Source organism: Octopus sinensis, linkage group LG2, assembly GCF_006345805.1.
Source record: "Octopus sinensis linkage group LG2, ASM634580v1, whole genome shotgun sequence".
NCBI lineage: Eukaryota > Metazoa > Mollusca > Cephalopoda > Octopoda > Octopodidae > Octopus > Octopus sinensis.
In genome coordinates this window covers 92,478,230-92,491,381 of record NC_042998.1, presented here as the reverse complement: position 1 = coordinate 92,491,381, position 13,152 = coordinate 92,478,230, and the positions used below count along the sequence as shown (strand labels likewise).

Here is a 13,152-nt window from a genome sequence, read left to right as displayed (position 1 = left end):
ATATATTTTTAAGAAGGAATGCAGCAGAATACATAAGGTTACCAAATTTATTGAGAGAGTTTGAGAGCAATGGGTAAGACAAGAGATAACAATTTCTGAGAGTAAAGTAGTGTAACAGTAGTGGGAAGGAAATGGAACTTTCTTAAAGATGCATAAAAAATCATCTAACTAGGGGACTAGTAGTTGTTTTTTAGTGGATATAACATTCAGACTATTAGCAAATATGTTAAAGTGTATTACAAAAAGTTAATTGTTGATTAGGACACTCTATTTTGTTATGCAACCATGGTATACTATCAAGTATATATTACTGTCTCAGACAACTTTTTAAAGTTATCTCTAAAGATTTTCTATAGATATAAGAAATTCTATTGAAATCAGAGCCAGCACTGAGTAAATCAAACATCATGACTTTCATTGCTGGCTCTAATTTCTTTAGAAAATTTGTGGAGCTAACTTTAAAAAATGATTAGATTAAGTATTATAACCATGACCAGCCCATCTTTTATTAGACATACTGTATCTAAGACTGCACTTACCAATATGTTCTCTTTTTTTTAAGGCAGTATCTTATGATCTGAAGGAGATTTGATTGTTATTTCTTTATTGATAACAGTTGGAGCTTGTAATGCACGTGGAAAACAAATTCTGAGTGTTTTCTACAATAACAATTAGAGTTGATAATTAGTGGAAAACATTCTTAGAGTTTATTTTTGATGTTGTTGACATAATTTCACAAAATGTTAGTCATGGTTTCTTAAAAGTGCTTTGAGTTTGATTCCTTTGAGTTAAAAGGATTAAGTATTTATGGCATTTGAATCTTTCTACACAGAATCTTTGTCTTGACTATCAAGTAGAAGTATAGCTTTTATGATTAAATGTCAAGGCTTTAATCAAATCAAGATATGGTATAGGTTTACATTACTGATATCAGTTTGTTATTGGTATGTATTTTATATGTATTGGAACTGTAGCAGTATAAGGGTATTTAGCTCACAATCTTAAGGTTGCGAGTTTGATTCCCAGTGGCTCATTGTATTCTTGAGCAAGACACTTTCTTTCTCATTGCTCCAGTCCACTCAGCTGGCAAAAATAAGTTATATATATAGTTCAAATGGCCAGCTTTGTCACATTCTGTGTCACACTGTATCTCCTAGAGAACTACATTAATGGTGTGCGTGTCTATGGAGTGCATGTTAATTTCACAAGCAGGCCATTCTGTTGATCAGATCAACTGGACGCCTTGCTATTGAAACTGATGGAGTACAAACCGAAACTGAAGCTAAACTCTTGGTGTATATTTCATATGGGAATAGAACTAGTTTACTGATAGTATAATTTCATATATTATCAGTATATATTTTATATGTATTAGAACAGTAAACTTTCACTCCATTTTTTCAAAAAGAAAACAAAAAAAAGACAAAAATACAGCAGTGGTTTATTATCTTTTATTTGTTTCAATCATTGGACTGCAATCATATAATGGGCTCTATCAGTTTCTGCCTACCAAATCCACCCTGATGCTATAGTAGAAGACATTTGCTTAAGGTGCCACATAGTGGGACTGAACCTGGAACCATGTGTTTGGAAGCAAACTTCCCTTATTTTTTTATATTATTCCATTCAGCATGTGCATCTTTTTAGATATTTGCATAAGTTTATATTCATGTACGCTGTGTTAAATTTTAATGAGAATTACAAAAGAAAGTGGATAAATGATATTTAAAGAAAATATATTAAACTTTGGCTCATCATCTGCTAACTGATAACATAATGTCCCATTCATCATCATCATTTAGCGTCCGCTTTCCATGCTAGCATGGGTTGGACAGTTCAACTGGGGTCTGGGAAGCCAGAAGGCTGCACCAGGCCCAGTCTGATCTGACAATGTTTCTATGGCTGGATGCCCTTCCTAATGCCAACCACTCCGTGAGTGTAGTGGGTGCTTTTTACGTGCCAGACGAGGCTGGCAAACGGCCACGATCGGATGGTGCTTTTTACGGCCACCGGCACAGGGGCCAGGCGAGGCTGGCAATGGCCACGAACGGATGGTGCTTTTTACGTGCCACCGGCACGGGGGCCAGGCGAGGCTGGCAACGGCCACGAACGGATGGTGCTTTTTACGTGCCACCGGCACGAGGCCAGTCAGGGCGGCGCTGGCAACGGCCACGTTCGGATGGTTCTCTTACGTGCCACCGGCACTGGTATCATTTTATTTATTAAAGTATGTTTAAAATATATGAATTCTACCTGATTTTAATATCTTACTTCTGAATAAGGCACTAGGCTAGCAGAATCATTAGCATGCCAGGCAAAATGCTTAGTGACATTTTATCTGTCCTTGTGTTCTGAGTTCAAATTCTGCTGGGGTCAACTTTGTTTTCCATCCTTCTGAAGTCAATAAAATAAGTACCAATTGAGCACCAGAATTGATGGAATTAGCCTCTACCCTGAAATTGCTGACCTTATACCAAAATTTGAAACTAATATCTTATTTCTGAATAAAATCATGACCCCTCCATAGCACTTCCTCTGACATTTGCCATCATCTGATGAGCACACAACACACCTGAGTGAGCTCTAACACCCAGTTTTCAAAATGCCGCTACATTAGAATGATGAATTATTATATAATCCTAAGCATTTAAGCTAAGAACAGTAAATTTTTATCTCTTATTTTACATTCCAGACAGTGTCATCTTTTCTTAATAGTATTAATGAAAAATGAACATTCTTCGTGGTTTTGCATTATTTTTTCTGTGCCTCTAAAGTGTGATATGCCAGATCAATTTAAGCCTAGAGAGAGAGAATGTGGTGGATTATTTTAAATGATAATTGATGTGATGGTAATGGAATATGTTGATTTCAGATATGATCAGCTGAGATTTAGAGAAATCGGATTGGGAACAAAGAAATAGCTAATGATAAGAATGGTATGAATGTAAAAATAATATTTGCAGTAACAGCTATAGCATTTCTCTTTAGAGAAGTTTATCTTGCTTTTGAAATATTTCATTTTGTATCCCATTTTTTATTATTTTGCTTTGCTTTTTATTCTGTTGTTGCTTTTTTAAAAAAACATAGTGCATAGAAAAACAGCTGTTAATTAAAATAATATACACATATAGGTGTAGGTATCACTGTGAGGATGAAAAGCTTGTTTCACAAATGTGGTTTTGGGCTCAGTCCCACTGTACAGGCCTGGGCTGACTAAAGTCTCATGAATGAATTTGGTTGGCGGAAACTGAAAGAAGCCCATCATATATGAATGTGTGTGTTTATTATTGTCTTTGTTCCACATTTTGGCAGTAAGTGTGCATTACTGTCATTTTACAAATGATGTTTGTTCATTTCTAGTCTTCCTTGGGAAACATGCCTCTATACAGGAAATGTTACCTTGCTTTGAAAGATGTGAGGGTTGGTAGCAGGAAAGGTACCCAGCCATAGAAAATCTGTCCCAACAAATTCTGTCTGACCCATACAAGCATGAAAAGGTGGACATTAAATGATGATGATAACATACGAGGGGTGCTGAAGAGTTTTAAGGGAACCACAAAAGGCCTGTTTGGAGGCCTAACCTTCTGAACTTTTTTACAGGACTTAGAGAAACTGAAGCACTACTGCAATAAGTATGTGAATCTGAGTGATGAATATGTTTAATAAAATCATAATTAATTGGCCTTCCTATATTTTCTTTTACCCAAAGCCAGGAACTTTTCAGCAATCCCTCATATTTGTATGCATAAAGCCATTGATTCACTACAAGTCACTTGAAATTTTGTGGGATTTACATTCTTGGACTTTATTGGAGTGAATCAATTTGATATATAAAATGTGTACTCTACAACATATTCTCTACAACAAACCGTTTTTAAATTTTGGGGTATGGAAGAAGAGGCTGTGACCATGATCTACACAGGCCCTCAAAGGCCAGTGACCTTAATATTATTAATATTCTGTGTAAATGGTTGCTGTAAGTCAACACTTACGGGAAGGACCTGAGCCAGAAGTTAATTCCAGAGAGATGAATGTTGTGTGGAAGAAGGCCTGGATAGCACAGATAGTGTGGGACTGGGTGAGGTATGTAGCAAGAGTGATGAAAAATAGAGAGGGGAATAGTTTGGGGTTGCCTGAGTGGAGGAAGTATAGGACCAGCCAGTTCATAATGATAATGGCCATTTTAATAGCAAGTACACTTTTACATTGCAGTTCTAAACACATGCACATAAAATGCGCATATATGTACTAACTTGCTGGAATATATTGTACACCACTAGTAGGTGTTATAAGTCATATGCTATAAGTCATATAAATATATATATATATATATATATATCAACATCATTATTGTTTAATGTCTGCTTTCCATGATGACATGGATTGGATGGTTTGACAGAAGCCAGCCAGACAGGAACCTGCACCAAACTTTTGTGTCTGTTTTGGCAGGGATTTTATGGCTGGATGCCCTTTCTAACACCAACCACCCAGCAGAGTGGACTAAGTGCTCTTTATGTGGTACAACTACAGGTGAGGTCAGTTTTGGTATGGTTTTTACAGCTGGATGCTCTTCCTAACACCAACCACTTTACACTGTTAACTGGGTGCTTTTTACCAGGCCACTATATATATATATACATTGGGCCACATGGAAGCAATGATGAATGACCAAGACTTTAGCATTATGTCATGCCTGAAAAGAAGGCCCATCAAGCCAAATAAAATTACAAATGACACCCATGCCAGTGGCACATAAAAGCACTCATTACACTCTCAGAGTTGTTGGTATAAGGAAGGGCATCCAGTTATAGAAACCATGCCAAATCAGACTGAAGTCTGGTGCAGCTTTCCAGCTCGCCAGCCCTGGTCAAAGCGTCCAACTCACATCAGCATGGACAATGGCCGTTAAATGATGATGATGATGATATATATATTGGCTATGATCAGTTGGTGCTTTTTACGAACCGATCATGGCCGATGCCAGTCCCCCAACTGGCTCTTGTACTGATGGCATGTAAAAAGCACCATCCAAACATGATCGATGCTAGGCCTGCCTGACTGGCTCCTGTGCTGATGGCACGTAAAAGCACCCACTACACTCTCGGAGTGTAGGCAGGGCTGGTTCACATGACATCAGGGCACATCTACACTCTGTTGGACATGTGATGCATGCTTGGTTTGTTGTAGAGAATATGTTGTAGTGTACACATTTTATATATCAGATTGATTCACTCCAATAAAGTCCAAGAATGTGAATCCCACAAAATTTCAAGTGACTTGTAGTGAATCAATGGCTTTATGCATACAAATATGAGGGATTGCTGAAAAGTTCCTGGCTTTGCGTAAAAGAAAATATAGGAAGGCCAATTAATTATGATTTTATTTAACATATTCATCACTCAGATTCACATCACTCAGATTCACACAGCTGTAGAAACATTGCCAGATCAGATTGGAGCCTGGTGCAACTGCTGGCTCTCCAGATTTCAGTCAAACTGTCCAACCCATGCCAGCATGGAAAACGGGTGTTAAACGATGATGATGATGATGATGACTTCCATTATATCATTATCATTATGTGTCTTTCAATGCTGGTATGATCAACACTTCAATGAGATGAAATGTGTGTGTTTGTGAAAGAATAGGACAGCTGACAATTGAACAAGAGGTCAGTGATTTGTGTTGTTATCGGCACTCTCAAATAGCCCAAAATTTCTCCTTAGAAAGAATTGGGTTCAATAGAAAGGCAATGGCAACCCTCCCTCTCTGATGTATCAAAGTGTTCTGAATGTGTGTGTGCCTTATGACCACCAGATGTCAGTTTAACCCACTTGTACCAAACATCAACATTACCATCATCATCATTGTTTTAATGACCACTTTCCATGCTTACATAATTTGAACAGAGTTTATTGAGGCAGATTTTCTATTGCCAGATGTCCTTCCTGTATCCAACTCTTGATTCCAAATAAGGTAATATTTCCTTATGGCCAGGCATGTTTTTCTAGGTGAGGTGGCAAAATTGTTAGCATGCCAGTCAAAATACATAGTGGCATGTCATCTGTCTTTATGTTCTGAGTTCAAATTCCTCTGAGGTCAACTTTGCTTTTCATCCTTTCAAGGTCAATAAAATAAAGTACCAGTTGATCAGTGGGGTTAATGTAATTGACTTGCCCCCTCCTTCAAACTTGCTAGCCTGGTGCCAAAATTTGAAACTAATGTATAATCATTGTCATTATTTGTGCTAGAGTGAAAAGAGTGTGAGATGAAGAAAGATGGGGATTGAGGTGAATGCAGTGAATATCAGAGGGCGGAAAAGCGAAGGAAAGGAAATAGGTGTGGGTCTCAGTGCTGCAGCAAGAGGTGCATTTGGCTAACAGGGTACTTGGGGAAAAATACCAGTGATACTTACTACCAACCATTCAATAAAACAAACAATGTAATATTAACTAGTTAGTTTATGATACTTAGCACTCTGTAAATCCATTGTAACAACAATGTGCTGCACATTTATCATGTTATAAAATATAATAATTAATGAATATGAATAGAGATATTGGACAGTATTTAGATTCATTTTCATTTATTATCTATATCTGTCTGTGTCCATTCAGCCATGTGTCCATCCATCCATCTATTTATCTATCAGTTTATCTAACTATCTATCAATCTAATATAATATAATATACATTGTGTATATTATGCTTGAAAACCCAAACTCATTTATAACTTATGTAATATATTATATAATACATCATAGAATATATGAACCACATTTGTACAAACTGAATTTGTGGTGTTCAAATGAAAGAGATACATTACTGACATGATGCACATAGTGTTGTGTTCTTGAACATAACAGTTTATTTCATGTGTCTCAGTTTATGTAGTTGTCAAGAAAAGGTGCAGGTCAAATTAGAATGTTAAATGTAATAGGCTGCCTTGGGAAATTTTATCTCTCATCAACTTCACATCATGAAATGAGAGCTCAGCACTATCTCCAAGCTCTGTCCCACTGTGGTTTGGAAATATATATTCTGTATCTGAATGCAAAAATATAGTTCTTTCATCAGTAACTATGCTATCATATAAAATTTATAGTTGGTTGTATCTCAGACAGGTCATTGTACCAATAACAAACACATACTTTGGTTCTTTTTCACTTCTTTATTAATTAATTGGTCAACTGTTTGACCTAATAACTATTGATTGTTTGATTAATTGTTTGGTCAATCAAGCAATCAGCTTCATGTATGAAGCAAATGTGGAGTAGAGAGGGCATGTCATTGATGAGGTTGTTAATGACAACGAAAGGAATTTAACATACCTAGATGATTGATCAACTGAATGATTAATCTAGCAAATGACTAATTAATTGGTTAAATGGTTAACTAATTGATAAAAATAAAGAAATGAAAGGACCAATGTGTGTGTTTATTATTAGCACAATGACCCTCCCAAGATACAACAAAATATGATTCATCAAACAAGTTGACATGAAGAGTGTTACAAACCAAATGGAAAAACTAAAAATTTATAGTTGTTTTGTTTATTTCAGATATTGTTGATATTTAACATTGAAATAAATGTAATTTCTTTTCTAGGATATTTCTTCATAATCATCACGGGAACCCCAATAAGACGAATTCTCGAAAAGAAACAGCTCTTCATTATGTGTGTCAAGAAAGAAACAGTCAGTACTATACAGTACGCCAAAGACGGTGTGATTGTTTGAACCTTATCCTTCAGTGGAGGGGTGCTACTCTCAAGGATGGTCAAACAGAAAAAGTGGATCTAGCAGCCCAAGATGAAGTATGTCTTTCTTTTCATTTTTGTTTTTCTTGATATTTGTATTGGTTATTTTTTCAGTGATTTGTGGAATTTTAATTCTGAAGAAGAAAAGCAACTTTAATTATCTGAACTGAAATAAACTTGGACCTTTAGGTTAATAGCTTAAATTTCAAATTAAACAAGATATTTAAAATTAGAATTATATTAATTTGAAACATGAAAATGTTTTATTGTATCTCAGAAGGATCATGCCAATGATAAACACATGCACTGGTTTTATTTCACTTCTTTTTTTTTAAGGAGGTAAGCTGGCAGAATTATTAGCATGCTATATAAGATGCTTGTCCATCTTAATTCTGCTGAGGTTTAACTTTGCTTTTCATCCTTTCAGGGTTGATAAAATAAGTACCAGTTGAGTACTAGGGCTGATGTACTGGACTGTCCCCCAAATTTCAGGCCTAATACCTATAGCAGAAGAAACTATTACAAGTCAATTATCTTTTATTTTTTATCTTTTGCTTGTTTCAGTCATTAGACTGCAACGATGCTGGGGCACTATCTTGAAGAATTTTTTGCTGAATGCATTGACCATAGTATTAGTTTATTGTTTTGTTTTTTTTCAATTCTATTGGTCTTTTCCTGAACTGCTATGGTACAAGGATATAATCACACCAACAATAGTTGTCAAACGGTGGTGGGTCACACACACACACACACCTCTCTCTTTTTTTATCCAAAGTATATATATATATATATGTATATGTATGATGGGCTTCTTTCAGTTTCCATCTACCAAATCTACTCATAAGGTTTGGGTTGACCTGAGGCAAGAGTAGAAGACACTTACCCAAGGTGCCATGCTGTAAGACTAAACTAGGAACCATGAAGTTCTGAAGCAAGCTTCTTACCACACAGTTAACCATTTAATCAATTAACTAATCAATTATTTGATTATTTGTTCATTCAGTCAATAAATCGCTTAGGTTTGCCAGAATCATTTTTGTTGCCATTCGCAACCTTATCAATGACATATCCTCTCTACTCAAGGTCAGCTTCAGGTCTGTCTGTTTTTGTTAATGTAATATTGAATTCATCGTTTAAGAAATTCAATATATTTGAATTTAGTATTAATAATTTATAAACTATATCTGTTTAATAGTTACTTAATGATATGTAACTTCTATGATTTAACATCAAATTGAGCTGCAGGCATGGAGGAAAAGTTTAAAATGATAACTCAAGAACTAATAATCATATTGCTTTTTTTAAACATATGAATTTTTTTCCATGTCATAAATTTTGTTCTGAACAAAATGTTTCAGTTATATGATTTTCTTATACTTTAACTCTTTCACATCTGAACCAGCCCAAATATTCTACCTGCTTTAGTTTCAAACCTGCTAGATCTGATCTCACACATGTCCTACAATGCCTGTTTAAAAATAAACAATTACATCATTGAAATCTCAAATCTATGAGATAATGCAGGAATGATTCAAAGCAATATGAATAGGTTGGCATTACATTTGAAAGAGTAATCTGAATGCTAAAGGGTTAATTTAAGTCACATTCTTGAAAAGAAGTAGTGCTACCTCATCCTGTGTGACCTTTTTGGATTGGTTGGCTAAGTGATCTTTATGCTTGAACAAGTAATGTTGTTTTTAAAATATCACTCTTCATTTGCCATGTTATCAGACATCAGTGAACATAGAAGTTCATGCCAAAATCTGAATATTCTTCATTTTTCTTGGAAAAGATGCAGCAGAACTTTTCATTGCCTTTTGCTGTTGTATTGCAGTTTACTCTGCTAGTGCCTTGCTCTTGCAAGCTTACTCTTAAAATACAAGGTCTGTTTAACCCGTAGGTAGGCAGGGCACATCTACACTCTGTTGGACATGTGATGCATGCTTGGAGACCAGCCCTCCTGTCCTCTTCTATGTCATGTTTACCTTAGCTACAAGGTCATCTTCTGCTATTTGACCCATAACTGGGACTCTTGCCAGGTGCCACCAATCCCAGACTTTGTAGTAATAGTGACTAAGGAGTAATTCCATACTCTTCCAAAACACCTGAATTCCTTAACTGGAACCTCACCACTAGATGCAGTGTAATGTCTCACCCAGGATTTTAAGATAGGGAGATAAGTAAAAAATGTAAGTACATTGGTGAAGAGATTGTTCCAGAATGTTTTTTATTCTATAAAGGAAGGATAGTATTTTATTTCATGTGTGAGATTAGAGATATGACTTGCATAGCAGTGGGGTTAACATGTAAATAAAAGGCATGTAACAATGTATTTTCATTGTGATCAGTAAACCATCTGGCTTGTTTGGAGAAGATAAAGTTATTGGAACAGAAGAACTGTTTTTAAGCTAATTTAAAAGTTTAGCCTGAAGATAAAGATTAGTGACAAAGTAATGATTTGCAAATCATGCAGTATCCTTTATTTTCACTTTGTTTTTCTACGTTACATTATTCCACAATTATATGAAATTTACCTTCAGGGGACTCAGCCATTATTTTTATTATTGGAAAGAAACCTAAGTTTTTTGGCAGTTTTATTAGCTTTCAGGTATCTGAAACAAAAAAAAAAATTCTTAAACAGTATTTGTTGCATGGGCATCCCTTTAGCTTGGAATTTTCTATTCATTAGAATTGGAAATGTGTGTGTGTGTGTGTTTTCTTGCTATGGACAAGCAATATATATATATATATTGTTAATTCTTGAACAAGATACATGTTTATTATTATTATTATTATTATTATAGCAAGCTAGCAGAATGATTAGTACGGTAAGCTAAATGCTTAGTGGTGGTTTGTACATCTTTGCATTCTGAGTTCAAATTCCGCTGAGATCAACTTTGCCTTTCGCACTTTCAGAGTCAATAAAATAAACTACCAATTGAATATTGGGGTTGATGTAAACTTGTCCCTACTGCCAAACTTACTGGCCTTGTGCTAAAATTTGAAACCATTATTATTATTATTATTATTATTATTATTATTATTATTATTATTGTTACGGTTGTGAGCTGGCAGAATCATTAGCATGGTGGACAAATGCATTTTTATCCTTTCAGGGTTAATGAAATAAGTACCAGTTGAGCACTGGGGTTGATCTAATCAACATATGCTTTCTCCCAAAATGCTGGCCTTGTGCCAAACTTTGAAACCATTTTTATTATTATTATTGATTGAGAAAGCAGTGCATGCCATCAAAGTGACACTGGGGTAAAATATATGAAACCCAATCATGACTACCCGTCTGATAAGTGTACACCAGACACATGCATCACAACCATATGTGCATGACATGGTGATCGCATATCATGATAAACAGCACATGACCTTGAAGGTGGGGCCCAGTTAGAATTTTCTTCAGATTGAGTACTGCTTGTTAAATGATGGTGATGATGATTTTTGTTTTATTGCTTTTATTGATCTTCTATATCTGGATACACTTCCCTTATTTGTATGCTTGGGCATGTATAGCTTGCACATAGCATGCATGCATGTGTCATACAAACACACATTTTATACTGTGATATCATGCACCTTATGTGTGCATGCATGCATGTATGTAAGAAAATGCAAGCTGGAAGCCCAGCTTCCAAGTTTAATGTGCATGTGTAACCCCTTTTAATATATGTATGTCACTGTGTTTCAGCTACTTTTGTTTGTGTGTATGTGTAGAAAACTGTCTAGCCATCTATCTGATCTCAACTACACATACATGTTTGTGAGTACAAACATCTATATGAAAAAAATGCTATTGATAAACTTCTTGACATGATCCTTGATGACCTGACCTAAAGAATAGTAAAAACAAACACATCCTTGCCTTAAACTACCAATATTTCTCCTCCACCTTGTCCTAACTCTCCTCTTCCTTCCCTCTCTTATTTCTCTCTGCTTCCAGCCTCACCCCATCTCCTAGATTCTTTTCCTTTGTCACTTCAATCTCTTTTCTTTCTCTGACCACTCCAATTCCACTCATGCATAGCTATAAGTTCTCTGCTGTTTCCTGTCATTCATCAGTGTCCATGCTTTCACAGACTAAGATAAGGAAAAATTTCTCATACTCTATGAAGAAGGACTTTGTCCAAAATCTCAAACTTACCTCTCAATAACACATGAAATTAAGAATCTCCATGTTTTACCAATATATTGATAAAGTGTTTCAGTTGAGCTGTCAGAATCTTTGACAGGTGTATTGGTTTCTAGTTAGAAATATAAAAGACATCATTTTTTGGATAAGGTTAGAATTTTAAACATTTATTTATTTTTGTTGATATTTTTGTATATTTTCATTTCATTAACAGCATTTCTGTTCTTAAAATATTCTGAGGTTATAAGATCAACTGAGAAATAATAATTTCTTGAAATTTAAACTTTTTTATCTTGTACAAAGAATAGAAATTTTGTCCAAAACAGAAAACTCCTAAAATACTTATGGTCAGACATGGCTGTGTAGTTAAAAGCTTGCTTTGCAACCATGTAGTTTCAGTTACAGTCTGACTGCGGGGCAGCTTGGGCAAATGTTTTTCACTATAGCTCTGGCTGACTAATTACTTATGAGTGAATTTGGCAGACAGAAACTGAGTGGAAGCCTGTTGTGTATATATATTGTTTTGGAAGGATTCCGTCCATCACCCCCAAGTGACTAAAAGTGGACTGACACATTGCTAAAAAATAAAGAACTGTGAACAATGGGGTAAACAGTTCACTGTGAGCCATTGATTGAGAGCATTGAGTCTCGTGTAATATTGAGATGGCAATAAAGTAATTTTGGTTTTTTAGTGTGAAATAAGTCTTTTTTTTTTCATATAAAGAATGAACTTTAATCAGTTGTATATTTTCCATATTGTTTGAAGATCTTTCGTCATCTTTCTGGCAACTACATGATTCTGTGCTCATAGAACTTCTGGTCCTTATCAGCCCAAAACTTAAGGAAATGCAATTTCCGGTCATCATTATTATTGAGAGTTATACGAATTTTGCAAACTTGAAATAAATGGTAATCTGATGGTGCAAGGTCAGGGATATATGGTGGATGTGACATCACTTCCCGACCAAGCTCCAATAATATTTCATGAATTAGCAAAGGCGTGTGGTTTAGCATTGTCATGGTAGAACATGATTCCTTTATCATTTACCAATTATGGCCGTTTTGCTTTGATTGCTGCCTCTAGTTTCATTAGTTGTTGACAGTAAACATCTGAATTGATCATTTGATCCCATGGAAGCAGCTCAAAATACACAACACCTTTGTAATCTCACCAAATTGACAGCAAGAACTTTTTTGATGCAATTCAACTTTCAGCATGGTTTGTGCTTGTTCAATACACTTGGACCATGATT

The 13,152-nt window shown here is 35.4% G+C and overlaps 1 protein-coding gene across 6 annotated transcripts in view; it reads left to right on the top strand.

Annotated features, from left to right (window-relative positions):
- Positions 1–13,152, top strand: part of LOC115223791 (ankyrin repeat and IBR domain-containing protein 1) — a 312,949-nt gene that overhangs the window by 141,067 nt on the left and 158,730 nt on the right. For all 6 annotated transcript variants that reach the window (XM_036515478.1, XM_036515472.1, XM_029794458.2 and 3 more), the window contains one exon: positions 7,605–7,812. In XM_036515478.1, the coding sequence (XP_036371371.1) occupies positions 7,605–7,812 (208 nt within the window). The remainder of the gene's footprint in view (positions 1–7,604; positions 7,813–13,152) is intronic.